This window comes from Kogia breviceps, chromosome X (genome assembly GCF_026419965.1).
Source record: "Kogia breviceps isolate mKogBre1 chromosome X, mKogBre1 haplotype 1, whole genome shotgun sequence".
Classification (NCBI taxonomy): Eukaryota; Metazoa; Chordata; class Mammalia; order Artiodactyla; family Physeteridae; genus Kogia; species Kogia breviceps.
The window spans coordinates 66,914,525-66,942,200 of NC_081330.1; the positions used below are offsets into that span (position 1 = coordinate 66,914,525).

At 42.0% G+C, this 27,676-nt stretch overlaps 1 protein-coding gene across 1 annotated transcript; it reads right to left on the bottom strand.

The window, feature by feature from the left end:
- Nucleotides 1-1,135: 1,135 nt before the first annotated feature.
- Nucleotides 1,136-22,423, bottom strand: PGK1 (phosphoglycerate kinase 1). The gene is made up of 11 exons (XM_059050752.2): nt 21,951-22,423; nt 16,067-16,117; nt 12,586-12,741; nt 12,328-12,472; nt 9,004-9,107; nt 8,242-8,361; nt 4,903-5,017; nt 4,471-4,650; nt 2,378-2,555; nt 1,999-2,097; nt 1,136-1,626 (listed from the first exon to the last, which is right to left on the bottom strand). The coding sequence occupies exons 1-11, from the start codon at nt 22,013-22,015 to the stop codon at nt 1,586-1,588; spliced, it is 1,254 nt and encodes a 417-aa protein (XP_058906735.1). The 5' UTR covers nt 22,016-22,423; the 3' UTR covers nt 1,136-1,585.
- Nucleotides 22,424-27,676: the final 5,253 nt, after the last annotated feature.

The following is a 27,676-nucleotide window of genomic DNA, read 5'->3' on the forward strand; positions in this document are numbered from 1 at the left end:
GCCTTTGGAGTCAGACAAACCTGGATTTGAATCCCTGCTGTTACTGGCTCTGTGATCCTGTCCAATAGTTTAACTATTTCTTTATCCATAAAGGTGAAATACATACTCTAGTATGTAAAATGCCCAGCAGAAAATTTCCGGTTAAACACAGCCTTTTGAAATTGCACCGTTTACCTCTGCTCATTCCTGAAACTCCCATTAAAATGACAGGAAAGAGAAAGGAGGGCAAATTACAAGGACAATAAAAAAATAAGAATGTCATTGAAATCGCTTTGGCCTTTTGACTAAGATCAAGTGTAGGATGTCATTAGATTTTCAGCAATGACAGTGAATCAAATGCTTTATGTCTGAGAAACTGATATGTAGGCTGAAATTCTACATATAACCAAACAGGCAAATATAAGAGTTGAATAAAGATATCTTCAGACATACAAAAAATTTTGCCTCCTACGCCCTCAATTTCTCAGGAAGCTAGTGGAGTCTTGTGTTTCACAAAAAGGAGAAGTAAACCAAGAAAGAGGAGGAAAACAGATCCAGGAAAGGGAAGGTTCAACACAGGAGGTTAAAGGAATCCCCAAGAGTTACCCCACAGGGATTTCCTCTGGAAACAGGAAACCCCAGGGCAACAGCTGTACAGCCAACATAGGGGGCAGCCAGTACAAACTGGAACAGGAACACAGAGGACTGCAGGAGGGACATCTCTAATAAAAATGAACCAACTGTCCCATATGTTTGAATATGTTGGGAATGAACCAGTGATAGATACATAGAAAAAAATGAAACTAATTTTTAAAACTATTTTTAACTCCAAAGAAAACTAAAAGATACATAAGTAAATATAATCATGGCATATGACATAGCTCAGCTGTGAATAATATTTATAATCACAATGTAGACTATTGATCAAATCTAAAATTATGACAAAACTATACTGGGAGAATGAAGAAGGAGACGTACATATGGAACAGAGGCTATAAGAGAGCTAAATCTTCCCATGCATGAAATTAATAGAGATCTTTTTTAGAAAATCAGGAAGTTAACAGTTTAAGCATGTTACTTAGAAACATGGACGTAGATATCTGATCCCTTCCTCAAGATTCTGTTCTCACCCTAACAAAATATGACAGGAAAAAAATCCCAGTTTCAATGGATATTTTTATTATTTATTTAATAGATCACCAACTTCATCTCCCTCCTTACCAACAACTGGAATTTCATTTTGTTTCCATGCTGAGTGATGAAACTATGACAAAGCTAATCAGAATAAGCTACTTCATAAAGAGAACTAAGCTAACACAGCTCACTTTCTTTTAACAGGCATAATACAAATATATGCACTCTAGAATGCACAATGGTTTAATCTCTAAGAAATTCAAATGGGATCTTGAAGAATGTAGGCAAAGCCAGGGTGCAGTAAAGGTGAGCTGAGATGCCATACAACTGTTTAAGGGTTCCTGGTGCTACATCTCTTGGCCACTAGCCGAATCTTGACATAGGGGAAGATATTAGCTAATGCCAAGTGGAGATGCAGAAAGCACTAAGTTGACTTAGGGGCTATGCACAGGAACCAAAAGGCAGGAAAGTACTAAACACTGCTGAGAGCCTCCACCCCAGGAAGGACTTTACCTGTTTTTGAGAGAACACACACACACAGTCAGCATTACTATAGGATCCACTAAGCCAGATCTGTCCCCTTCTATCCTCCCAATAACATATCAGCTCTTCTCTATGGTATATGGCCAGGAGTTAGGTAAGTTTTACATTTTGGGTCCCAGGTCCACTAGAGCATAACCTCTTTGAGAATAAGTCTTCCCATCTGGCCCTCCCCACCTCAAATGGAAGCCAGGAGCTTTATTTGAAACTCCTCCATTTGTACTGCCCAGCTAATGACTGCTAATGACAACACTATCTACCATCTCCACTCCATTCTACTCACCTCTCACTGCATAAACCCCATCCTTCCCCCAAATAAGTCAAAAAAACATTAAAGAACCTCACCTTCCAGGAGCTCTAAACTGGCACCACCTCCGGTGCTCACATGGCTGACTTTATCCTCTGTGTTCCATTTGGCACAGCAAGTAGCAGTGTCTCCACCACCTGTTGAATGAAAGCCAAGTAAAAAGGGGAAAGGAGAGAAAAGAAAAAAAAGAATGGCACCAAAATTATAAGGCAATGTGCTCTCAAGCCCAAAAGGTAGCCAATAACCCCCCAAGTCCATCTCATTTAGAGCTTCCTCCATGAATTATATACCCATTTAGTTCTCAAGATTCACCTGGCACCAAGGCACCTAGGAAAAGTTAACCGTTTCCCCTCTACTTTCCCCTGATCAGAATTCTGCCAGCTCACATTGGCAATAGCTTTGTACAGGACCCCTTACCTATGATGGTGATGCAGCCCCTGGAAGTGGCTTTCACCACCTCATCCATGAGGGCTTTGGTTCCTCGGGCAAAAGCTTCCCATTCAAATACACCCACAGGTCCATTCCACACAATCTGCTTAGCCCGAGCAACAGCCTCAGCATACTTCTTGCTGCTCTCAGGACCACAATCCAAGCCCTAAGGGGCAGAGTTAAAAGAGAGGATGAGCTACCAATAAAAGCTACTTAGAGGAGCAAATTTCATACCTCCACCAAGACCAGAACTCAAGGCTGAACACCAGAGTGTCTTCTAGAACCAAAAGATACCCCTCATTCTTTACAATTATAAACCTGTTCATATCCTTAATGGAAGATCAAGTCTAAGGGAAAACCTCAAAAGTTATTTGATAAAAACATTCTTAGACACACTATTTTATGATTGTGTGTAACTAGATAAGTGGTTTTCAACTAGGGTTAATTCCATCCCTCCCTAGGGAACCTATGGCAATGTCTCAAGATATTTTTCACTGTCATGATTTGGAGATGGTAGGGATCTTCTGGAATCTAGTGGCCAAAGATGCCTTAAACATCCTATAATGCAACAACAGCCCTCCATAACTAAAACTACCCAAGATGTCAATAGTGCCGAGGTTGAAAAACACTAAACTAGATCAGTGGTTCTCAAACCTTGTTGTGCATCAGAATCACCAGGATGGCTTGTTCAAGCACAAATTTCTGGGCCTTACCCCCAGAGTTTCTGCCTCAGCAGGTCGGGGGCAGGGGGCAGGAATCTGCATTTTTTAATGAGTTTCAAAATGATGCTGATGCTGCTGTTCTTTATTTTTGGCTGCTTTGGTTCTTCATTGCTGCGCACGGGCTTTCTCTAGTTGCCACCAGCGGGGGCTACTTTTAGTTGCAGGGTGCAGGCTTTTCTCATTGCAGTGGCTTCTCTTGTTGTGGAGCACAGGCTCTAGGCTGGCAGGCTCAGTAGTTGTGGCTCCCAGGCTCTAGAATGCAGGCTCAGCAGTTGTGGTGCACAGGGTTAGTTGCTCCACAGCATATGGGATCTTCCGGGACCAGGGATCGAACCCATGTCCCCTGCACTGGCAGGCGGATTCTTAACCACTGTGTCAGCAGGCAAGTCCGATGCTGCTGTTCTTGAGACCACACTTTGAGAAACACTGAACTAAATAAAACCCACATGCCTATCAAAAGGAAAGTGATGGGACTTCCCTGGTGGTCCAGTGGTAAAGAATCCACCTTACAATGCAGGGGATGCGGGTTCAATCCCTGGTCAGGGAACTAAGATCCACATGCCACAGGGCAACTAAGCCCATGTGCCACAACTACTGAGCTCACACACTGCAACTACAGCCTGTGTGCTGCAAACTACAGAGACCACATGCTCTGGAACCCACGTGCCACAACTACAGAACCCATGTGCCACAACTACAGAGCCCACGCACCCTGGAGCCCAAGCATCACAACTAGAGAGAAGCCCACGCAGTGCAACGAAAGATGCCACATGCTGCAACTAAGACCCAATGCAGCCAAAAATAAATTTTAAAAATAAATCCTAAAAGAAAAAAAAAGAAATATGAAAGTTTAAATAATTCTAAAAAAAACGGAAAGCGATAAGCAAATTAGTATGTCACCATTAACAATTCTGTACAGCTATTAGAATGATAAAATATGGAGAACATTACAATCAGCTAAATAAGTCTTTAATATACACATAAATTATTCCCTGCTTGCAATAATTATACTTGTACTATCTCAATGTTTTCCTATAAGAAAAATTTCTTATACAGGTTTCTAGGTAGCAACATAATCCAGAACAGCCCAAACCATGAAAGTACATCATCCCCAGCACACAGTCAAGTACTTAATAAGCATTAAATAGATGAAGAAAGAAAAAACAGTTTTGCCCCCACATTACTAATGAAAAGTCTTAGCAGCAATCTGATACCACTGCTTTTCCCCATGGATTCTCCCTGAAGGAGGGTCTCACTCAACATTTGTAGCCCTTCTTTTAAAATTCCCATTGGTTGGTTGAATGAATGATACCAAAATGTATTTGTTCACTCATACTACCAACCACCCAAGTGACTCACCATCCAGCCAGCAGGTATGCCAGAGGCCACAGTGGCTTGGCCAGTCTTGGCATTCTCATCAAACTTATCAGCAGTGACAAAGTCAACAGGCAAGGTAATCTTCACGCCATTCTTCTCAGCTTTGGATATCAGGTCTTTGATGATCTTGGATCCCTCTTCATCAAACAGAGAAGTGCCAATCTACATAGGAAAGTCAAGATGATGAAGATCAGCCTCTATACTAAGAATGTGATTACCTCACAAAGCAGACAGGAACAAAATACAACACAATACAAAGGAATAATTCAAAGATGAAAGAAAAACAACTTGCAAAATAAATAAAAATGGTAGTTTTTAGGGCTCATGTCAGAAGCTAATTTCCTTTTTAAATTTACATAACCAGCTATTTCTCATGGAGAGCTATTTCACATCCACTTGGCATTGGTTTCCTACCTCCATGTTGTTGAGCACCTTAAGGAAGGTAAAGGACATTCCACCACCAATAATCATTTCATTGACTTTGTCTAGCATATTACTGATCAGCTGGATCTTGTCTGCAACTTTAGCTCTGGAAGGGAAAGCAAGAATCATCACCCAAAGAACAAACAATGGACTGAGGAACTGATATTACATAAAGCCTGAATTTTGATATTAAGAAACAGGAACAGAGAAATGTCCCACAGAGTGACAAAAGTATTGGCTAACTTTGCCCTACATTTCTCCAACCCAGAAAGCCAATCCATTACTAAGAAATCCTTTTAAGGTGTAGCTCTTGGTGAAGAAGGGCTTAGAAGACTTACAATCATCTAAAGAAATCACAAGTTCCAAATAGATCTATTTTGCCCCTTCTCTCCCCCCAAAAATCAAAGGGTCAAGATTGCTAATTGTACCTGAGAAAGATTGCTAATTGTGGGATCCCTGAGCTCCCTGAGAACTGTCCTAATCCTAGAGCAGGAACCAGATTATATACCAAATGAATATATACTGAGCAAAAATAGATATTCACACTCTTAGGTCCATGCTCAGTTGCTGGAACATTTGCTTTATGGCATTTGTTATTCTATTGGACCACTTGATTCAGCACACTGATTGAGCACTTACTCTGTGCCAAGGTTCTAGGTCTCTGAGAAACATCACTGGGCAAAAGAGAAGATCCTTACCCCTTTGGAGCTTATACTCTAGTAGAGGGAAATAAGATAATAAACACAGATGTACCTTTCACCTCCAAGAGAAAAAAAATATCTAAACAAAAGAAAAACATTCACTTGAAGCACAACCTTTAAAATCCTTCACATATGTAATAACTTGCCTTCCACAAATATATATCTAAATCCCACTTAAATGAACCAATCACCTTGGGCCTATCTACCTCGTCATTCAATAAACAAGATGATACCTACTCTGTGAGAGGCCCTATGCTAGGATTTGTGAAATGGAGGTTCAAAACAATAGCGATGTGGGAGAATGGATGGAAAGAAACTATAGATATCTCACTTGTAAAGACTGGTCACCACCAAGGGTAAGAATGGATTAACTGTTTTATACAGAAACAGACACACACAGAAAGAGAGAGAGAGACAGAGAAAGAGGGAGAAACGAGACTCAACATATTCTAAAGAATGTGGGATGTTCTACAGATCAAATGCCCTGCTTCTTCAACAAATAATTGGAATGAAAATAATAATGAAGAGGAAACTATTATAGAATAAAATATACCTAACAACCAAATGCAATGCATGGACTTCATCTGGATCCTTATTCAAACAAACTGACTGTAAAAAGGCATTTCTGAAATGATGGAGAATTTCTGAATACAGACTGGGTATTAGATGATAGTAATAAAATTGTTAAATTTTGTTAGGTATAACACACGATGGTTATTTAAAAGAAACCTCATCAGTTATGAGATACCTACAGAAGTATGAGAAATGAAATTATATGATGCCTAAGGCTTGCTTTCAAATACTCCTGACGAAAAAAAAGGATTAGAGGACAGATGAAACAGGATTGGCAAAAATGCCAATAATTATTAGAGCAGGGTGAGAGGTACCTGGGGGGTTATTATACTATTCTTTCAACTTCTATAATGTTTGAGCGTTTCCATAATAATGGGTTTTTGTTTTTTTTTGCACCGTGTGGCTTGTGGGTTCTTAGTTCCCCGACCAGGGATTGAAACAGGGCCCTCGGCAGTGAAAGCACTGAGTCCTAACCACTGGACCACCAGGGAATTCCCAACACAATGTTTTTTAATAAAATGTAAAATCTTCCCCTAAATTGTTAATGTTCTAAGGAGACTACATTGCAAAAAAGGTGGCAAAAAAAACCCCTCCACATCAACTTCCCCAAAATAGCTATTTTAGGCAGAGTCCAAACCCTAATCATAACCCCTAGGTGGCACTCACTTCCATATTTCAGATCTACGGAAGGTTGGAGAACAAAGCCCAACTCCTAATCTCCAGAGAAGCAAAGATCAGAGTCTGACCTTTACAAACCAGAGCACAAGAGGGGCAATGATTCCAGGACACAGATAACAACCTATACCCACGTTAACTATTTTTAGGACCCTGAAACTGGGCTCATGAACCTGGAGAGCAACTATGCTATCTGAAATTGACACCCAACTCCAGAGTCAGCATTCATAGGGAAATGCTGAGTGTGTTCACTTCCATGGAAAAAAAATAGCCCCACTCATAAGAGGGTCAGGAGCATCTAGCCATAAAGAGGCTGCCATCTAGATAGCCATGCCAAGTGACAAGATTTTATCCAAGCAGTCCCAGGTCTCTCTCCCTACTTTATCACCTAAAATGTACCCTCCTAGCCTTCTTTTTTTTTTTTTTTTTTTTTTTTTGCGGTACGCGGGCCTCTCACTGTTGTGGCCTCTCCCGTTGCGGACCACAGGCTCCGGATGCGCCGGCTCAGCGGCCATGGCTCACGGGCCTAGCCACTCTGCAGCATGTGGGATCTTCCCGGACCGGGGCACAAACCCATGTCCCCTGCATCGGCAGGCAGACTCTCAACCACTGCGCCACCAGGAAAGCCCCCTCCTAGCCTCTTGAGTTGCACTTCTGAAATTCATATTTTTAACTAAGCCAGTAGAATATCACTATTCACAGGGTATCGTTCCCCATAGGAGAAAATATAAAAAGGTATGTGAGCTGGAGAAATGAGTTCCAAATGATATATTAAACACATATGAGGAGGTTTTCATATCTGAGAGGCTGAAGTGCTTCAAAAATCGTTAGATGAACAATGGTGAATCTTTCCGATTCTTCCCTCCAGAGTCATTTTCTATCCTTTCCAGCCCTGTTCTCTGTCCCAGGAGGCTGACCTGAGTGGACTGCATCAAGGAGTTCCCTTGCCCTCTGACGTCCAGCTAGGTTTCAGCCCATTGTGGGTAGGAGGGGGTACATCAGCAGGACATTAAAAGGAGATCAGAGTATCTATTTCCCTGGCTCCTTCCCTGCTAGATGACTATCCCTACATCCCTTGACCAAAGGCTACGGTTTCTATCAGAGGGACCTCTCCACGCAACCACCCTCTCTGGATTTTGGCAACCATCCCTTTCCTTTTTCCCTTCAGGCCTAAGGATGGTGATGACTGTTGCCCCAAATTACTGTACTGTCCCTTCTGGGTTTCCCTAAACCCTACCCACACCTTTGTAGACAGTCCCTTTATTAAATTCTCCTCAGTCACCCAGTTTGATTGTGCTATCTGACAATAAACCACCCAAGTTATGGCCTACTACCGGGCAAAAACACTACTTAAAGCATGATCTTGAAGAGTTCTCCATACCCGCCCAGAATGGCCAGGAATGGTCGCTCTGGGCTCTCCAAGGCCTTGGCAAAGTAGTTCAGCTCCTTCTTCATCAAAAAACCTCCAGCCTTCTCTGGCAGATTTACTCCCACCATGGAGCTAGAAATGAACAGAGACATTCAAATGTTAGGTCAATCCCTAGCAATTCTCCCAATTCTAAAGGCCATCTCCTTATCACTGAAAATACTTTCACTTTTGAGATGCCAGGCCACCACAGTTTTCATGCCCAAACTGCAACAAAACACTTAGGTACAAGATAAGATTTTTGACTAATAATGCAGGGTCAAGGGGAACAAGTGAAAAGCAATGACCTAAGGTAGAATTTAAGATACCCAATTAATAGTCTTCAGGCCAAGGGTTTAACCACAATAAATAATCAGCCAGGTGACGACAACAGGAAAGGATTCCTCGGTTTGCTTCCTACTGACAGCCTAAGATTCTGCTCCCACAGCATTCACAAAGGGAGCGCTCTTCATGAAATATCCCAAAGTGAGACAGAGGAACATCTCCCTGAAGCTCAACAAAAAGCTCCACAATTCTCAACATTTGCTTTTATTTCCTCTTTAGATCGGAGATACTCATCAAGAACCTCAGTGTAATTTGTAGCTCCAATTAGAGATAGAAGCCAAAAAGATCACAATATAATACAGAAATATCCAAAAGCAAGCCAGAGCTTGGGCTGCTCAACTAAACAGAGAAATAATGCTCCCGGTTTGACAATGAGCAAAAAACTTTTAGTACCTATGGGCTCGGTGAGCAGTGCCAAAAGCATCATTGACATAGACATCCCCTAGCTTGGAAAGTGAAGCTCGAAAGGCTTCTATTTTGGCTGGCTCAGCTTTAACCTGCAGAGAAAAACAAACAAACAAACAAACAAACAAAAAACAACACAGGAAATGTTGATGGCTCCAAAGACAACTGTAAAAGCATTTCATACCAAGAGTCCTCTTCAACACCTCTAAAGACCCTGAGTTGGTAGAACAGCAGTTTTTAAAACTAACAACAGGATCTGTTCTTTCTTCCTAATATTCCAGGTCTTTTGGTCATTTCTGCATGTTTCTGCTCTCCTCCACCTTCCCTCAAATTGCAAGCCTAAGATTCCTGAACCACAGCTTAACCCCTAATCACATCCCACTGGCCTCTCTCCAGATCCTAGGACAAGACTCAAATTATCCTTCTCTCTCCTTATCTTGACTCATTTCCTCATTTTAACATAGTCTCCTTATAAAATTTAGGATTATACTTGAGTCAAGCTGCTGGCTACCAAGACATTTCTGCAAAGGGAAAAAGGTCCTCATACGTATTCCTCATCAAAGCAACAAGGGCAGGCTGGAACAGAGAAGGCAGATGGAAACATGACAACAGAAAAAGACTTCAGAAACATTTTATATAATAGCAAAAGGAGATAATTCATATAGCCATCCCTGGAAGTTAGGCATCTGATAAAACAATACACTTCTACAAAAAAGAAAGAGGAACAAAAAGTAGAAATAAAACACAGGGCTTTGAATGTTGGCTCACTAGCCAGGGATAATACCCCCCATGCTCCCATAGGGGAAAGAAAGCAGGGCAGCAGGATGAACAGAGTCTCCAGTAGGAAATAAAGCAAAGATACACAGGAAGCCAGATAAGAGGGACATGGCAGAGAAGAGCATAAAACAGATGTTTCTTTCAGTCACTGTCCACTCCCATTCTCCCATGTACTGAGGAGAAGGAGGCTGCCAGATAACAGGTGCTTTCCTCTAATGAACCAAAGAATGCAGGGGCACTAATGCTAAAACTGAAGACTGTAGAGCCCCCATAATCTCTTTACAGTGGAATATCATCTGCCACTGGTGACTCAAGATGATATGTGTAGTAATGAAAACACTGCCCAAATGGCAGGAGAAGTGGGTTCTAGGACCAGGTCTGATGCTAATTTACTGTGTAACCTTTGTCAAGTTGTTCTCTGCCCCTGAAATCTTCCCATCTATTAAACAGGGAAGATAACCCCTCTATTTTAGAAGAATTATTTGAGGAAAAATGAGACAAACTGAAAGCTCTTCATGGAAAAGGTACTATAGAAATTAATAGTAATAAGAACCCATTTCTCATTTTTGATCTGCCAATAACTAGAAGGAAGAGAATGCTCCTAAAAAAATCAATGCAGGGCACACTGGATAACGGAAAAATTTCATGCCCTCTCCTTGTTTTTATCCACTTTGAACTTATGGCTGGCTCCTGAAATTTCAAGCATGAAAAGCCATTGGACATTAAATGTAAAGTAAACTAACTAAAAAAGACATAGACTAGCGTAGTTGGTTCATCACTTCCTGAATAAAAGGTTTTGCCTCAATTTGCCAGTTACCTCCTGCCATTTCTAAGCCCGAGCGTCTAGCAGGTTGAGTTTCAGTCTAAAAGGGCACCAAATTTTAGGTCAGCATTTGACTCATACTACTGTAGCAAGACCATGCCAAAGGCAAGATAAGGCAGGACCAGAGCCTGTAGTGCTAAGAAAAGAAACTGCTTGAAAGCAGGCACTGTGATGACCTTAAGAAATGTCAGAAGTACAACAGGAGGTTGAGACGCTAGCCTCACAGCATCTTGTTCCACAAGATACTAAAGACCTTAAGAGTGGAAAGTACTTAAAGGGTGCTTTCAGCTTCCCTTCTACCAATAGGCAAATTCCAAATCATCCTCAAAGAGCCAGCTTTATCATTTAATATCTGAATTCTGGTTGTCGGTCACAGTAATCTATTTTGTGGGTTATCTATGGTTGCCTTTTAAAAATTTTTTTGTTTTTTTCCCTATGGTTGCTTTTGCACAACAATGGCAGAGCTGAATAGTTCCAACAGAGACCACATAAGGTTGTGGCTGACCGTATGGTACGCAAAGCCTAAAATATTTATTGTCTGGCCCTTTACAGAAAGTTTGCTGACCTAATGGACTGAGCTCTATATAAGGCCCAGCAACAGTACCACTACCTCTAATCAAATGACTGCTTTTCTGAGACCTAGGGTTTTTTTGAAAATATGATGATATCTGTACTTCCTTAAGAAGAAATTCAAAGAAAGATGCTTTACACTTCTTAAGAAAAATGTCTTAAACCCAAGGCAGTATCATCATGACCATCATTTACCCAACTATAATCAAATGTCCCAAATAGTCCCTTTCCACTTGACTTAGGAAAGTACTTTTTCTGCTCACATGATTCTTTTATAAGAAAATCCCAATGATATCAAATTTAATTTAGTGTGTTAAAAGTACCAAGCTCAAGCTTTTAGTTAATTCCCCCTCTAAATAAAAATACAGATTGTCCTTCCATAACACACCAGGGCCTGTTGCTTAGAAAAACAGTTCCAGCCTTGACAGTGGCTCTGCTGGAGGAACACCTGGTGTATCATGGATACTCACCCCCATGTCCCCAGCCAACAACCACCTGTGAATGTCTGCTCTCAGCAATCACAGCCTCCCCTTTTGATAGGATATTATCACATACTATTAGAAAAAACAATCTTAATGTATCACAGGCCAGGTGTGTAACAAAGGGACAATTAGAAGCAGCATGTTCACCAAATCCTCGTACACCCAAATGGTGCTCACGTATTTTTCCAAGGTATTTCAAAACCACTTGAGCATGATGAGGGCTTCTGGGATGCTGACATATCCTATTCTCTGACCTAGGTGGTGGTTACACAGGTGTGCTTACTTTGTGATAATTCATCAAGCTGTGCATTTGTGCATTTTTTTTTTTTTTTGGCGGTACGCGGGCCTCTCACTGTTGTGGCCTCTCCCATTGCGGAGCACAGGCTCCGGACGCTCAGGCTCAGTGGCCATGGCTCACGGGCCCAGCCGCTCCGCGGCATGTGGGATCTTCCCGGACCGGGGCACGAACCCACGTCCCCTGCATCGGCAGGCGGATCCTCAACCACTGCGCCACCAGGGAAGCCCGTGCATTTTTAATTGTATGCTGTACTTCAATAAAAAGCTGTCAAAATAAACATGAACTTCCTCTACTCTTCAATCACAGTCTCTTATACACTCAGCCCTCCTCACCCCCACTAATGTCAAAATCACAGGTCCTACCTTGTTCCCAGAAGCATCTTTTCCCTTCCCTTCTTCCTCCACATGAAAGCGAAGGTTCTCCAGAAGGATGACAGACCCAGCAGCTGGGTCAGCACAAGCTTTCTCCACTTCTGGGCCCACGCAGTCCTTCAAGAACAAAACATCCCTGGGGAGAGCACAACATGGAAAACACTTGAGCAGTCAGAAGTTAAGAACCAATATCAATATGCTTGACAACATCTGTCACAGAGTCCACCAGCACCAGAGCCTGAAACGTACTTGCCCAGCAGAGATTTGAGTTCTACAGCAACTGGCTGCAAGGAGTACTTGTCAGGCATGGAGACACCATCAGGCCGGCCCAGGTGGCTCATAAGAACAACTGACTTGGCTCCATTGTCCAAGCAGAATTTGATGCTTGGAACGGCAGCCTTGATCCTGAAACCAAAAAGAGACAACAAATAGAGTAAGGTTACTCCTAAGAATTAGTGGGAACTATTCTATTTATGGCCTCATAAAACATAAAGCCCCCTTTCTTCTCCAAATTCCTTCAAATCTACTGTCAAAAACTCAGCGATTGGCCTCAGGTCCATGTGCAGAGGAAGAAGTTAATTAGGATGTCAACCCTCCCCCTAGGATTATACAATCTCATCATGTTTTGCCCCTTGTGCAGAAAAGAGTTAATATAGCAGGGCTGAAGCTGCTATCTTCAGAAGGACCTGCTTGCAAGGTTGGCCCTTGGCTGGTATCTGGGAACTTGGCTTTTGAAGTGGTCCCTCAGTTCTCTGACAAGGGCTGCTCACAGTTCCTAGACTGTCTGTACAAACAAGGTGATTTACGCTCAACAATGCTTCCCTCTAGGAGGAATTTTGGTAGTCGCTGGGCAGAGGGTGCCTATGTGATCAGCTGCCAGTAAAAATCTTGGGAGTTGAGTCTCTAAAGGGCTTCTCTGGACAGAAACATTGCACACAATTATTGCATTTTTCACTGCTGGAGAAAGGAGCATGCTTGGTGTGTCCCATCATGAGAGGGAGAAAGCATCGAAGCCCATGAATGGATTTCTCCAAATTCTGCCTGTGTCTTTCCCCCTTGCTGATCCTGTCATGCATCCTTTCACCGTAATAAACTTTAGCAGTGAGAACTATATGCTGGGGCTTCCTGGTGGCGCAGTGGTTGAAAGTCCGCCTGCCGATGCAGGGGACACAGGATTGTGCCCCGGTCCGGGGGGATCCCACATGCCGCGGAGCGACTAGGCCTGTGAGCCATGGCCGCTGAGCCTGCGCGTCTGGAGCCTGTGCTCCACAACGGGAGAGGCCACAACAGTGAGAGGCCTGCGTACAGAAAAAAAAAAAACAAAACAAAAACAAAACTACATGCTGAGTCCTGTGAGTCCTTCCAGTGAATCACCAAATATATGGGTGGTCTTAGGGACCCCTGAAACATCCTAAGTGTTTGACTGTGGAAGAAATATAAAATTCCCAAATCTTGAAACCATTACAAGAAATTTAGGGAAAACTGAAAAACATGTAACTTTTCTGCACCCGTTACAGATCTTAAGTCACTTTTTTATGTAGGTAAAAATAAATACATTATATAGAATGTGGTTTACATAATGCATCTCATTTACTAAATTATAGTTTAACCTAACATTTATTAAACCTCCTTTAAACACTTCAAATTTTTGTTACAAACCCAATACTAACTTTCCATTCTTGGCAGTCTTTAAGAAATTAAAATTGATAACAAAGAAAATCATTTATTTATTCAACAAATATTTATTGGATGCTTCTTTTGTGGCAGCTACTATATCAGATTCTGAGAATACAATAGTAAATGAAATAGTCTCTGCTCTCATAGAAGTGGTAAGTACTATGGAGAAAATAAAGCAAGGTAGGGGGACAAGAATGACTGGAGAATAGTGGTGAAGGGGATTTTAGAGAAGGTGGCCAGGGAAAGTCTCTCTGATAAGGTGACATTTCAGCAGAGAATGGAATAATAAAAAGCCAAGTTGTGTTTCTAAAGTATCTTATGCTATTTGGCAGATATAAAAACTCATTTATACCAAATAAAGAAGAAATCTTCATCAGGTACAACATTTGCCCAATGAAACCAAATTAATCTTCAGGGCTATCCCTTATTGGCCAAGTTCTATTATTTCTAATGCTTCATTTTGTTAATCAACTCCATGGAGTTCTGAAAATGAAAAGACCTACTCAGACCTGTTTCTCTGTTTTTTACTTATAAAATACCTTGATAGGCATATTTCCAATCTTTTATGTGTGCTACAGAAAATAATGAAAGTCAAGAAGGGTCAGAGGTGCCTTGTACAAAGACCTTCCACTATGGTGCAGCAGGGATGTGCTTGGCACAATGCCAGGCTCTATTCTGGGGCCAATATCTGAAAGTGTTCTGGGTCTATACCTGCACTGTACAATATGGTAGCCATTAGCCACAGGTGTCTCCTGAATACTAGAAATGTGATTAGTCCAGATTGCTATGTGCTGGATCTCAAATAATACCAAAAAAAGTTAAATGTTCCTTTGATTAATTTTTAATTGATTACATACTGAAATGATTATTTGGGGCTTACTGGATTAAATAAAATATATTATTATGTTCACCTGTTTCTTTTTACTTTTTTAATGTGGCCACTAGAAAATTTTAAATTACATGTGGCTCATATTATATTTTTATTAGACACTGCTGGTCTATACCATTGGAATGTACCTTTCCAGCTCAAACCTTTCATTTAAAATTTAAAATAAAAACCTATTACAATTGAGTCAAAAGCAAGAGCAGTACTATCACTTAAAATTTCTGCTTCTGAATCTAGGAGCCAAGACATTTGGAGCAGCCTAAACTGACTGAAAATATTACTTCTGAAGTCTTTTCCCTTAAATCAAAATTCTCAAAAACTGATTTTATCGGGGCCAGCTAGAATAGGGGCTTGTAAAAGTACATGCACAAGTTCTTCATTTTGCAAGGGAAGCCAAGTAACCTTAAACCTTTATATTCTTTTTTTTGTTTGTTTTGTTTGGGTTTTTTTTTTTTTTTTTTGTGGTACGCGGGGGCCTCTCACCGTTGTGGCCTCTCCCGTTGCGGAGCACAGGCACCAGATGCACAGGCCCAGCGGCCATGGCTCACGGGCCTATCCGCTCCGCAGCATGTGGGATCCTCCCAGACTGGGGCACGAACCCGCATCCCCTGCATCGGCAGGCGGACTCACAACCAGTGCGCCACCAGGGAAGCCCAAACCTTTATATTCTTTAAAAATGCATAACCCCCCAAAAATGCATAACCCCAAATTCTTCAAATTTAAAAAAATGGTGGGAGAAAATAATCGCTTTCTCTCTCTCTTTTTTTTTTTTGTGCAGCATGCAGGTCTCTCACTGTTGTGGCCTCTCCCGTTGTGGAGCACAGGCTTTGGACGCGCAGGCTCAGCGGCCATGGCTCACAGGCCTAGCCTCTCCGTGGCATGTGGGATCTTCCCGGACCGGGGCACGAACCCATGTCCCCTGCATCAGCAGGCGGACTCCCAACCACTGCGCCACCAGGGAAGCCCAGAAATCGCCTTCTTACAATGATTTTTTTTTCAATTTCTAAATTATCATAAGAAGGCAAACCACATGGTGGATTGTTGAAAGCCAAGATCACATGGCTTAAGTTGCCATAGTTCTACAATAAGGAAGTAAAACCATTTCATCCCATATACTCAGACCTAGGTACATCGTAAACCTAGCTCAAGGATTAGCAGGGACATTACCTCTGGTTGTTTGTTATCTGGTTGTTCTTCATAGGAACATTGAAGTCCACTCTGAAAAAGAAACAAAGTGTTGGGTTCAGAGCCACGATCAATTTTTCATTCCCCCAAAGATTGGGAGAGGGACTTTTAGTGAACCAGTTAAATAAGCTGGAAGTTTAAAAGTCACCTTAAAATTAATCAGCAGTATCAGAAGATGGTGATTAGCCATGGGGAGGAGGGTGGGAGTAGTGACTGGGATACGACACCAGAGGGAGCTTCAAGGGTTCTGGTAATGTTCTCTTTCTTGACCTGGGTGACAAATGTGCTCCTTTAGTGATCGCTCTTTGAAGCTTATGATTTGTACCCTTTTAGGTACATATCTCATACTTTTTAAAAGAGAAATTTTAAAAAATAAAAAACAACTTAAATCACAGGAACTAGCCCTGAAGACCAGGGAAGCTAAAGCCAGTTTCATCTAAAAAGATTTCTAAGTCAGCCCAGCATGATAGTATCTAATAACAGTGGCAGCTGGAGGAGTGAGGGGCTATAGGGAACACGTCTGGATTTTGATTCCTTTGATAGTATTTCTGGGTTCTAAGGAAGCAAACACTACTCAAAAGAAAAAAAATAATTGGAACAATAAAACACGTCAAGAGAATATCATTCTTTTGGGAGAAAGGCTGGGACCTCGGGACCAGAAAGAAACCCAGTATCCAAGACCAAGTTCAAACAGTATCCTTCAAGCAAAACACAGACAATAACAAAAAGATAGCCTCTTTCTAAAAGCCTGAGAGGACACTTTGTTGTACACCTGAAACTAACACAACATTGTAAATCAACTATACTTCAATAATTTTTTTGAATTAAAAAAAAATAAAAGCCTTAGAGGAGAGGATGGAACATGTGACCCTGCCCACCTGACAAACAGGCAATTAGAAAAGAAGTGATTCAGATAGCACAAGCAGGAAATTTCCTGGCGATCCAGTGGTTAGGATCCACTGGTTAGGACCGTGGGGGGCCAGGTTCAATCCCTGGTCGGGATCCCACAAGCCACATGGTACAGCACACGGCCGGGTGGGGGCAGGGGCGGGGGGGAGTCGGGGTGTGGATAGCAATTTACTGCAGTCTCCTTTCTTACCCAACAGATTGCTGCTTTACCATTTTTAAGAACTGGTCATTCCTTCCCCCTTCTTGCAAACTCCTTAGAACCTCAGGCTACTTCAATCTGACTGAAAACAATGATATGTGATAGCTGTTTGCAAGGTCTGAGTTTTGCCTGACAAGATCCTTTTTAAGTGATTTTTTTCTCATCTTTAGAATGGGGATGATACTACTATCTACTTCACAGTTATTGTGAGAATTAAATGAGTTACCAATTTGGAAAGTGCTTTGGAGAGTAACTGATACACAGTAAGTGCCATAAAAGTGGTAGCTATTATTGTACATGCTAAGGCTTCTCCAAAACGTGATTCTGTGATCTAAAAGGCAGATCAACCATTACTAAAAACAGCTAGCAACACGCACTAAGGGACTACTGTGTAAGTATGACCTAGTCAAAAAGACTGCTGCCATGTTTGACCACGAAGCTCCGTCACTAGGCCTTCCTCTCTAAGGCTGAGGCTTCGCAGACAATTAGAAAATCCTAGACCTACTAAGAAGACCACCAATTTCCTATGTCCCCTAGGTCTGTACTCTAGTTCATGAAGAACAGCTTTACCAAAGGTGAGTTGAAGGACTAATTCTATATTCAAACATTTTAATTAAAATCTTTAAAAAATAAAGGCAGTATGCCTCTAAAGAAATACAGTCTACTTAATTTCAGGCTACTCAATTCTGATTCTAAGCATCTTCTTTAAATATCCTGAACAAGGCTCCTGCCAGCCTTAAAGTACATTCCAAAGAGGATAGAGTATCCCATTACCAAGAGTCATTTTCTCCCACACCCTGCAGCCTCCCAGAAGGCCCACATTCAAAAGGGCTAATGGCAAGGGGCTGAGCATAAGCCACCCTTGCAGTGCTGCTCCCTACCCCCAAACCCTGACAGAGAGGAAGTTCTTTGGAAATATTCAAGAATCTCTCTCATCTATCCACGCTGCCATGGCATAGCTTACTGATGAAAATTGGACTTGTACTCTCTTCTCATTTATCTTCCCTCATCATCTCCTAGACTCTCAACAGGTCTGCTTTTTAGCTTCTCCTGTCTAAGGACTCCACCACAGAAACTGCTCTGACCTACACATTCCACTTGTTCTGTGTAAAATCTGCACCCCCTCCTTTTCCACTTCCCTTAAACAATCCCAAGCTTAGCCTCAGGCACAAAGTCAGATATCACTACACACCAATCATAATGGCTGAAATTTAAAAATGACATCAAACGCTAGTGAGGATGCAGAGCCATTGAACACTCATACACTGCCAGTAGGAATGTAAAATGATGCGGCTGCTTTGGAAAACAGTCTGGGAATTCCTCAAAAGGCTAAGCATATGACCCAGCAATTCCACTCCTAGTTGTCTACCCAAAAGAAATAACAGCATATGTCCATACCAAGACTTGTGCACAAATGTTCAACAGAAGCTTTATTTGAAATAACCCCAAACTGGAAACAACCCAGATGTCCTTCAAACTGTGGACCATCCATACCATAGACTACTACTCAGCGATACAAGGAATGAACTATTGATACATGCAACAAACAACATGGATGAATCTCAAGGGCATTATGCTGAGTGAAAAAATGCCATCCCAAAGGATTATATACTGTGTGATTCCACTTATATAACATTTTTGAAATAACAAAATTTTACAAATGGAGGAGAGATTAGTAGTTACCAGGGGTTTAGGAATGGAGGGAGAGGGGCCATGACTCTAAAGGAGTAGCATGAGGGAGATCTTGGCAGTGCTCAAACAAAACTAGCTTTGTATCTTGATTGTGGTGGGAGTTACACAAATCTACACATGTGATAAAACAGCAAAGAACTATATACTTTATTCCAATGTCAACTTCCTTCCTACTCTTGATATTGGACTATAATTATGTAAGATGTATCCAATGAGGGAAACTGGGTGAACACAGGACCTCTCTATACTATCTTTGCAACCTCCTGTGAATGTATATAATTATTTCAAAATGAATCTTAAAAATATTAATTTAGTTGTAATAAAGATACCAAGACTATCACCTGAAATCGCAGGAGTCCAGGCCCAGTTCCATTAAAAGCTCTCAGAGGAACCATTCCCACCCTCGCTTTACTGTCCCTGACTAGAAAATTGGGGTATTATGGCTCCCTTAGAGACTTTTTTTTCTCCCCTGCTCTCAGTTTTTCCTCCCTGTTTCTTCTTCCACTACACCAAGGCTGTTGCTTAACAAGATACCAGGTTAGGGAAAAAAACAGTGAGGTTTAAAAAAATGGGAGGAGGGAGAGAGGTGGGGGAGAGCAAGCAAAAGGGAAGTGCTTCACAAGTCGGCAAAGGAGTAAGACTGGCAACCTATGAGAGGAAAAAAGGAAATGACATTGCAAGATTAAACAGGAAATTTACTCAAAGGGCTATAAAGTAAAATGGAGTCCTAAAAAACTGAGGTAGAACCTGGTAATTAGCCAGTCAGAGATTTCTGGCTATCTGAAGTTTCCTCAACAAATCAGTCAATTTCCCTTGGCAAGTCAAAGCAGGGGCCTGAAGACTACAAACATCACAGCTCCGTTTTGCAAGACAAGGAGAGGAGGCAAGTGAAGCAGCCAATACTCCGGAGGCCCCACTTCCGGAACATTGCCAGCAAGCACCACATAAAGGCAATTGAGACAAAAAGAAATTTGAGCTGACGAGGCATGGCTGCCTCTGTTCTAGAGCTACATTAATAATCTGAGAAAAAAGCAACTTCCTGTTCTCAGGCCAAATAAATTCTATCCAGATTACAGGGAAAAATTATTGACTGCAACCTTCAGCAGACAAAGGTCTATTTTAACCTGTCCCTATTCACTATGTCCAAGAATTTAGAGAATCTGGTTGGTAGCCAAGGAGACCCAAATTCTAGTCCTGGCTCTACCACCAACTTGCTAGTTCAGTAACCTTGGACAGGTTATTTTCCATCAGCAAAACAGGACTAGCCAATCATTTCAAGGCTCAGGGTTAATCTGTGTTAAATGAAACTTTGAGCCCTTGGGCAGAAACATATTTCGTGTTAGGTCCAGAGGGAGAAAAGATAAGCACCTCCTCTAGTCTCACTCCCAGCCAGCCCAGATAATTCCTCAAGCCAGTTTCCCTGGGAAGAGAAAAGATAAAGCCCAAGACTGCAATTGTAGGAAGGTAGCCAAGATGATGCCCCACCTCTTGTCTTTCAGCTGGTGCCTGCATCTGGAAAGGTCAGCCTTGAGCACAGTGGAGATGGGAGGAAATCACTAAAATCTAAGATCTAGTTGCATGCCAATGTCCACTTGTCCTGTTTTCCATAGGGTCTATCCCCCTTCCTTAAAAGCATGTGAGGAGTAGATAGGGCCCTTATCTAATACTAGGATGGCTATGATTCCTACTTTGTCCAGATTGCAAAGGACTAGGTGATTTAGCAAAGGGGGGACACCAGGTGTTCTTCATGGTCATAAGCCATTGAGTTCTTCTAATTATTTCCATAGCAGGGCAGAGAAGGCCAGTTGCAAACTAACAGTGGCCATAATGAAATTAGAGGGAAGGGGAGAGCTACATGAACTTTTAGGGTGTCCATACAGTTCACTAATTCACAGTGCCTACCTTCGTTTAAGCCTTAGGTAAAGGGAGATCCCCTACTGCTTTCTGCATCCATTAATATCCAAAAGTTGCCCTCCCTTGAACCAGCCCAAATTGGGAAAGGGGCTGGATCACATCATGCACATGCCTGCCCATCAATCAACCACTTCCCTAAAAGGACAAGACTACACAACGCTATCAGTGCAAGCCCTTATGGCCCCCACAAAAGCACCACCCTTGGATCCTGTCAAGGTCAAGTCCATCAGTTACATACCTAACTGAATACCTGCACTTAGCTCCTGGCATGCACGAATGTACATGTTACAAAGAGGATAAATGTAAAAGCTCCACACATTATACTAGTTAATTCTGGCAAACAAGGGAAAAGCCATGTTGGTAAGTGACCAGGAATCCACATGTTTGGAGTAAAAGACCCCAAAGCGCACGGGGAGCCTTCCCCACTTCTAATATCCTGCTTCTCTAGCCACCTGTGGGGGTGAGGTTAGAGATCAGCAAGAATGAGCAGCCACACCCTGCTCTAGCAATACTCAGTATGTGGCACAATCCTGGTTCAAAACCCATGGCCTGTAGTCCAAAGACATGTAGAGCGGCAGCGGCCTGTTACATAAGCCCTGCAGGGCCTCCTTCGGTGCGCCCACCCTACCTCTCCCTCCCACCCCCAACGCTTTAGTGGGTTCTACTCCTGAACAACGAAATCAACATTCTCTGGGAAAGATATCCTTTTGTGCAGGGCCATTTCTGATTTGTCTGGGACGGTCTACGGTGGTGGGGGAAGGGAAACTAACCAAATGACCTTTCAAGGTCCCTTCCCTGGGGGTCTAGGGATCTGCAGGCTAAGCATCACATCCCACCTCGCCAACTGGGAACTGGAGGCGATAGAACTGCCTTTCAGAAATTAGAGAAGAGAGCAAAATGGATCCCTGCAATCTGAGCCCTTCCTGGGTGGATCCACCCCTGCAAAGGGCAACTTCGGCTCACTTTTTGGGTTGGGAAAAATGAGGTTAGAAACCGTTAAACCCGGGCAAAGCTTCAGCCACAATGGTGGGCAGCCCAGTCCTGCAGGTCTAGGACCCATGGGGCCGAGACAAGGACTAAATGCCACTTTGGGCAGGAGGGAAAGCAAGTCAGCCCCGGCCGAAGAGGCTGCGGCAGAGTCCCGAGGATTACCTCATGATGACCCTCTTCCCCTTCACGTCCATCTTGTCCAGAGTCAGCTTGTTAGAGAGCGACATCTTGGCAATTCAGCGGCAACGAGAGACCGGGGGAAGAGACTGTGCAGCGACAGCGGCAGAGACTGCAACCGACTCGTGCTCAGAACGCGTGGAAACCGCCGAGCGCCTAACGCCTAGCGTGCCCGGTCTCCCCGCCTCCCACCTCGCCCCACCCCTTTCCGTCCGCCGCACCCTGCTCGCCGGCCACGCGGGCAGCTATAGGACGCGGCCCGAAGGCGCCTGCGCGCTGCTATTGCTCCAAGGCGCTGTCAGTCTGCGAGGGCGCTGGTGGGACGTGCTGCTGCCATCTGTCACGTCCGGCACGCAGCGAGCCGCTCGGAATCTTAGTACCCGGAGGCAGGAGGCGTTGCCTCCGGGCCCGCAGGTGGAGGGAAAGGGAGAGGTTGACGCTGAGGGGCGGACGTGGAGAGAGTCTGAGGCCCTAGGCCGCCGTCTCGGTCCCTGCGGCCGCGCCCAGAGCAGCTGCAGCGCCGTGCAAACCCACGACCGCCTGGGGAAAAGCGCCACCCCGCACGAACCCCATGGAATTGCCCGCAGCCATATCAGGATAGATGCAAATGGCAGCTCCTTTAGGAAATTTTCTGTTTTCCTGGCTCCCCCAAATAGAATTCTCCGTAAGACTGCTAAGGGGCCTTTAAGAATTGAGACCTCTCAGAAGTTGGGAAAGGCCCTGGTTCCCCCTGTTCCCGTCTCTCACCTTTTTTGTAATAAGTACAGTGTAATTGTTTGGTTACACATGAAGCTAATGGCAAACGCTTAGAGCATTTTTCTTTCCTTTTTTCGAGCATTTTTCATACATTAACTCACATTTCTCACAAAACTCGCAATCCTCATTTTACACATGAATTAACTCATGTACAAAGAGGTTTAGTGACTTGCTTAGGGTTTCAGATCTTGTAAATGGTGGATTCAAACATAGGCAGTTAAGATGCAGAGTCCATACACTTACTTAACTATAGTATAGTACAGATAACCATTGCTCAACTAGGCACTCGGGTCCAACGTGCTTACAGAGTTGGCTGGAATGAAGTAATTTGAGTCAGAAACAAACATTTCCCACATGGCACTCAAGGTCCAGGTAAGATGTAGGAAATATTAATTCATAGTGCATAGGTATTGAGACACAAGTTCAAAGTTATAAGATAAGCATTGGTTTCTTTTAATCCTGTTAATGTATATTTGGGAAATCTTCATGGAGTTACTTCCAACTGAGTGTGCATTTGAGGCCCAGATGGGCCTTCTGGCCTCCCGGTGATAAGCTCTGCATATATTTAGCACTTATTTCATTCCATCTGGGTTACTGTGGTAGTGGGAAGCAATTCCTTTTGGTTAAGATAGAAGAGCAACCAAGGTGTCAGCAAAGAAGGCAAAACAAGCATACAATCTGACACACTGAATTTAATAATACTTCCCAATTATTGAGTGCTTGCTGTATGCCAGACACTCTGCTAAGGACTGGACATACTTAACTCGTTTACGACTCACAAAAGCTTTGAAGTAGGGACTCTTATTATCTCTATTTTACAGATGAGAACAGGGAAGCCCAAAAAGATCAGAAAGCTTTATCCACTACACATCTGAAACAGCATCAGAGACGAAAAGATCCTAAAATGGGAAAGAGCCTGAGGCAATATAAAAAGTCCAGTGTTGCTGGAAAATAGAGTGGAAGGAAGAGAGGTCTAGAATTATAATGGTGAGGCAAGGTAAGGAGAGACCAGATCCTGTGGGCTTATAACCATGATAAAGATGTGATTTTTATCCTAAGAGCTATGAGAAGGCATTTGTTGCACTCACTGTTACCTTGTATTCATGATATATAAAGAACTCTCAAAACTCAATGGTAAGAAAACAAACTCAATTTTAAAAAATGGTCACAGGATTTAGACACTTCCCTAAAGAGAATATACAGGTGACAAATAAGCACATGATAAAATATTTAATACCATTTGATATTAGGGAAATGCAAATTAAAACCACTGTGAGGATGTATATGTATAACTGATTCACTTTGTATAAAGCAGAAACTAACACACCATTGTAAAGCAATTATACTCCAATAAAGATGTTTAAATAAATAAATAAATAAAAATTTAAAAAGCACTATGAGGGGCTTCCCTGGTGGCGCAGTGGTTAAAACTCCACCTGCCTGAGGGAGGAACACTCCCAAACTCATTCTAAGAGGCCACCACCACCCTGATACCAAAACCAGACAAAGACGTCACAAAGAAAGAAAACTATATGCCAATATCACTGATGAACATAGATGCAAAAATTCTCAACAAAATACTAGCAAACAGAACCCAACAGCACATTAAAAGGATCATACACCATGATCAAGTGGGGTTTATTCCAGGAATGCAAGGATTCTTCAATATATGCAAATCAGTCAACAAGATATGCCATATCAACAAACTGAAGGAGAAAAACCATATGATCATCTCAATAGATGCAGAGAAAGCTTTTGACAAAATTGAACACCAATTTATGATTAAAACCCTGCAGAAAGTAGGCATACAGGGAACTTTCCTCAACATAATAAAGGCCATATATGACAAACCCACAGCCAGCATTGTTCTCCATGGTGAAAAACTGAAACCATTTCCACTAAGATCAGGAACAAGACAAGGTTGCCCACTCTCACCACTCTTATTCAACCTAGTTTTGGAAGTTCCAGCCACAGCAATCAGAGAAAAAAAAAGCAATAAAAGGAATCCAAATCAGAAAAGAAGAAGTAAAGCTGTCACTGTTTGCAGATGACATGATACTACACATAGAGAATCCTAAAGATGCTACCAGAAAAATACTAGAGCTAATCAATGAATTTGGTAAAGTAGCAGGATACAAAATTAATGCACAGAAATCTCTGGCATTCCTATACACTAGTGATGAAAACTCTGAGAATGAAATTAAGAAAACACTCCCATTTACCATTGCAACAAAAAGAATAAAATATCTAGGAATAAACCTACCTAAGGGGACAAAAGACCTGTATGCAGAAAATTATAAGACACAGATGAAAGAAATTAAAGATGATACAAATAGATGGAGAGATATACCATGTTCTTGGATTGGAAGAATCAACATTGTGAAAATGAATCTACTACCCAAAGCAATCTACAGATTCAATGCAATCCCTATCAAACTACCACAGGCCTTTTGTACAGAAATAGAACAAAAAATTTCACAATTTGTATGGAAACTCAAAAGACCCCGAATAGCTAAAGCAATCTTGAGAACGAAAAGTGGAGCTGGAGGAATCAGGCTCCCTGACTTCAGACTATCCTTTAAAGCTACAGTAATCAAGACGGTATGGAACTGGCCCAAAAAAAGAAATATAGATTGATGCAACAGCATAGAAAGCCCAGCGATAAACCCACGCACATATAGTAACCTTATCTTTGATAAAGGAGGCAGGAATGTACAGTGGAGAAAGGACAGCCTCTTCAATAAGTGGTGCTGGGAAAACTGGATAGCCATATGTAAAAGTATGAGATTAGAACACTCCTGAACACCATACACAAAAATAAACTCAAAATGGATTAAAGACCTAAGTGTATGGCCAGAAACTATCAAACTCTTAGAGGAAAACATAGGCAGAACACTCTATGACATAAATCACAGCAAGATCCTTTTTGACCCACCTCCTAGAGAAATGGAAATAAAAACAAAAATAAACAAATGGGACCTAATGAAAGTTAAAAGCTTTTGCACAGCAAAGGATACCATAAACAAGACCAAAAGACAACCCTCAGAATGGGAGAAAATATTTGCAAATGAAGCAACTGACAAAGGATTAATCTCCACAATTTACAAGCAGCTCATGCAGCTCAATAACAAAAAAACAAACAACACAATCCAAAAATGGGCAGAAGAACTAAACAGGCATTTCTCCAAATAAGATATACAGATTGCCAACAAACACATGAAAGAATGTTCAGCATCATTAACCATGAGAGAAATGCAAATCAAAACTACAATGTGATATCATCTCTCACTGGTCAGAATGGCCATCATAAAACATCTAGAAACAATAAATGCTGGAGAGGATGTGGAGAAAAGGGAACCCTCTTGCACTGTTGGTGGGAATGTAAATTGATACAGCCACTATGGAGAACAGTATGGAGGTTCCTTAAAAAACTAAAAATAGAACTACCATACAACCCAGGAATCCCACTACTGGGCATATACCCTTAGAAAACCATAATTCAAAAAGAGTCATGTACCAAAATGTTCATTGCAGCTCTATTTACAATAGCCAGGAGATGGAAGCAACCTAAGTGTCCATCATCCGATGAATGGATAAAGAAGATGTGGCAAATACATACAATGGAATATTACTCAGCCATAAAAAGAAACAAAACTGAGTTATTTGTAGCGAGGTGGATGGACATAGAGTCTGTCATACAGAGTGAAGTAAGTCAGAAGGAGAAAAACAAATACCGTATGCTAGCACATATATAGAGAATCTAAGGGGAAAAAAAGGTTATGAAGAACCTAGGGGTAAGATGGGAATGGAGATGCAGACCTACTAGAGAATGGTCTTGAAGATGTGGGGAGGGGGAAGGGTAGTCTCTGACAAAGTGAGAAAGTGGCATGGACATATATACACTACCGAATGTAGAATAGATACCTAGTGGGAAACAGCCACATAGCCCAGAGAGATCAGCTTGGTGTTTTGTGACCACCTAGAGGGGAGGGAGGGAGACGCAAGAGGCAAGAGATATGGGAACATGTGTATATGTATAACTGATTCACTTTGTTATAAAGCAGAAACTAACACACCATTGTAAAGCAATTATACTCCTATAAAGATGTTAAAAAAAAGAAATAGCAAATCACTATGTTGGGCACAGTGTTATAGGTCAATTATACTTGAAACAAACTCAGAAAAAGAGTTCAGTTTTGCAGTCATCAGAGGCAGGAGGTGGGGGAAGGGGGATTGGATAAAGGTAGTCAAAAGGTACAATCTTCCAGTTATAAAACAAATAAGTACTAGGGATGTAATGTACAACATGATAAATGTTATTAACACTGCTGTATGTTATATATTAAAGTTTTTAAGAGTAAATCCTGAGTTCTCATTACAAGGAAAAATAAATAAATAAATAAATAATAAATGCTGGAGAGGGTGTGGAGAAAAGGGAACACTCTTGCACTGTTGGTGGGAATTTGAATTGGTACAGCCACTATGGAGAACAGTATGGAGGTTCCTTAAAAAACTAAAAATAGAACTACCATATGACCTAGCAATCCCACTACTGGGCATATACCCTGAGAAAACCATATTTCAAAAAGAGTCATGTACCAAAATGTTTATTGCAGCTCTATTTACGATAGCCAGGACATGGAAGCAACCTAAGTGTCCATCATCAGATGAATGGATAAAAAAGATGTGGCACATATATACAATGGAATATTACTCAGCCATAAATAGAAACGAAATTGAGTTATTTGTAGTGAGGTGGATGGACCTAGAGTCTGTCATACAGAGTGAGAGAATGACAAATACCATGTGCTAACACATATATATGGAATCTAAGAAAAAAAATAGGTCATGAAGAACCTAGGGGTAAGATGGGAATAAAGACACAGACCTACTAGAGAATGGACTTGAGTGTATGGGGAGGGGGAAGGGTAAGCTGTGACAAAGTGAGAGAGTGG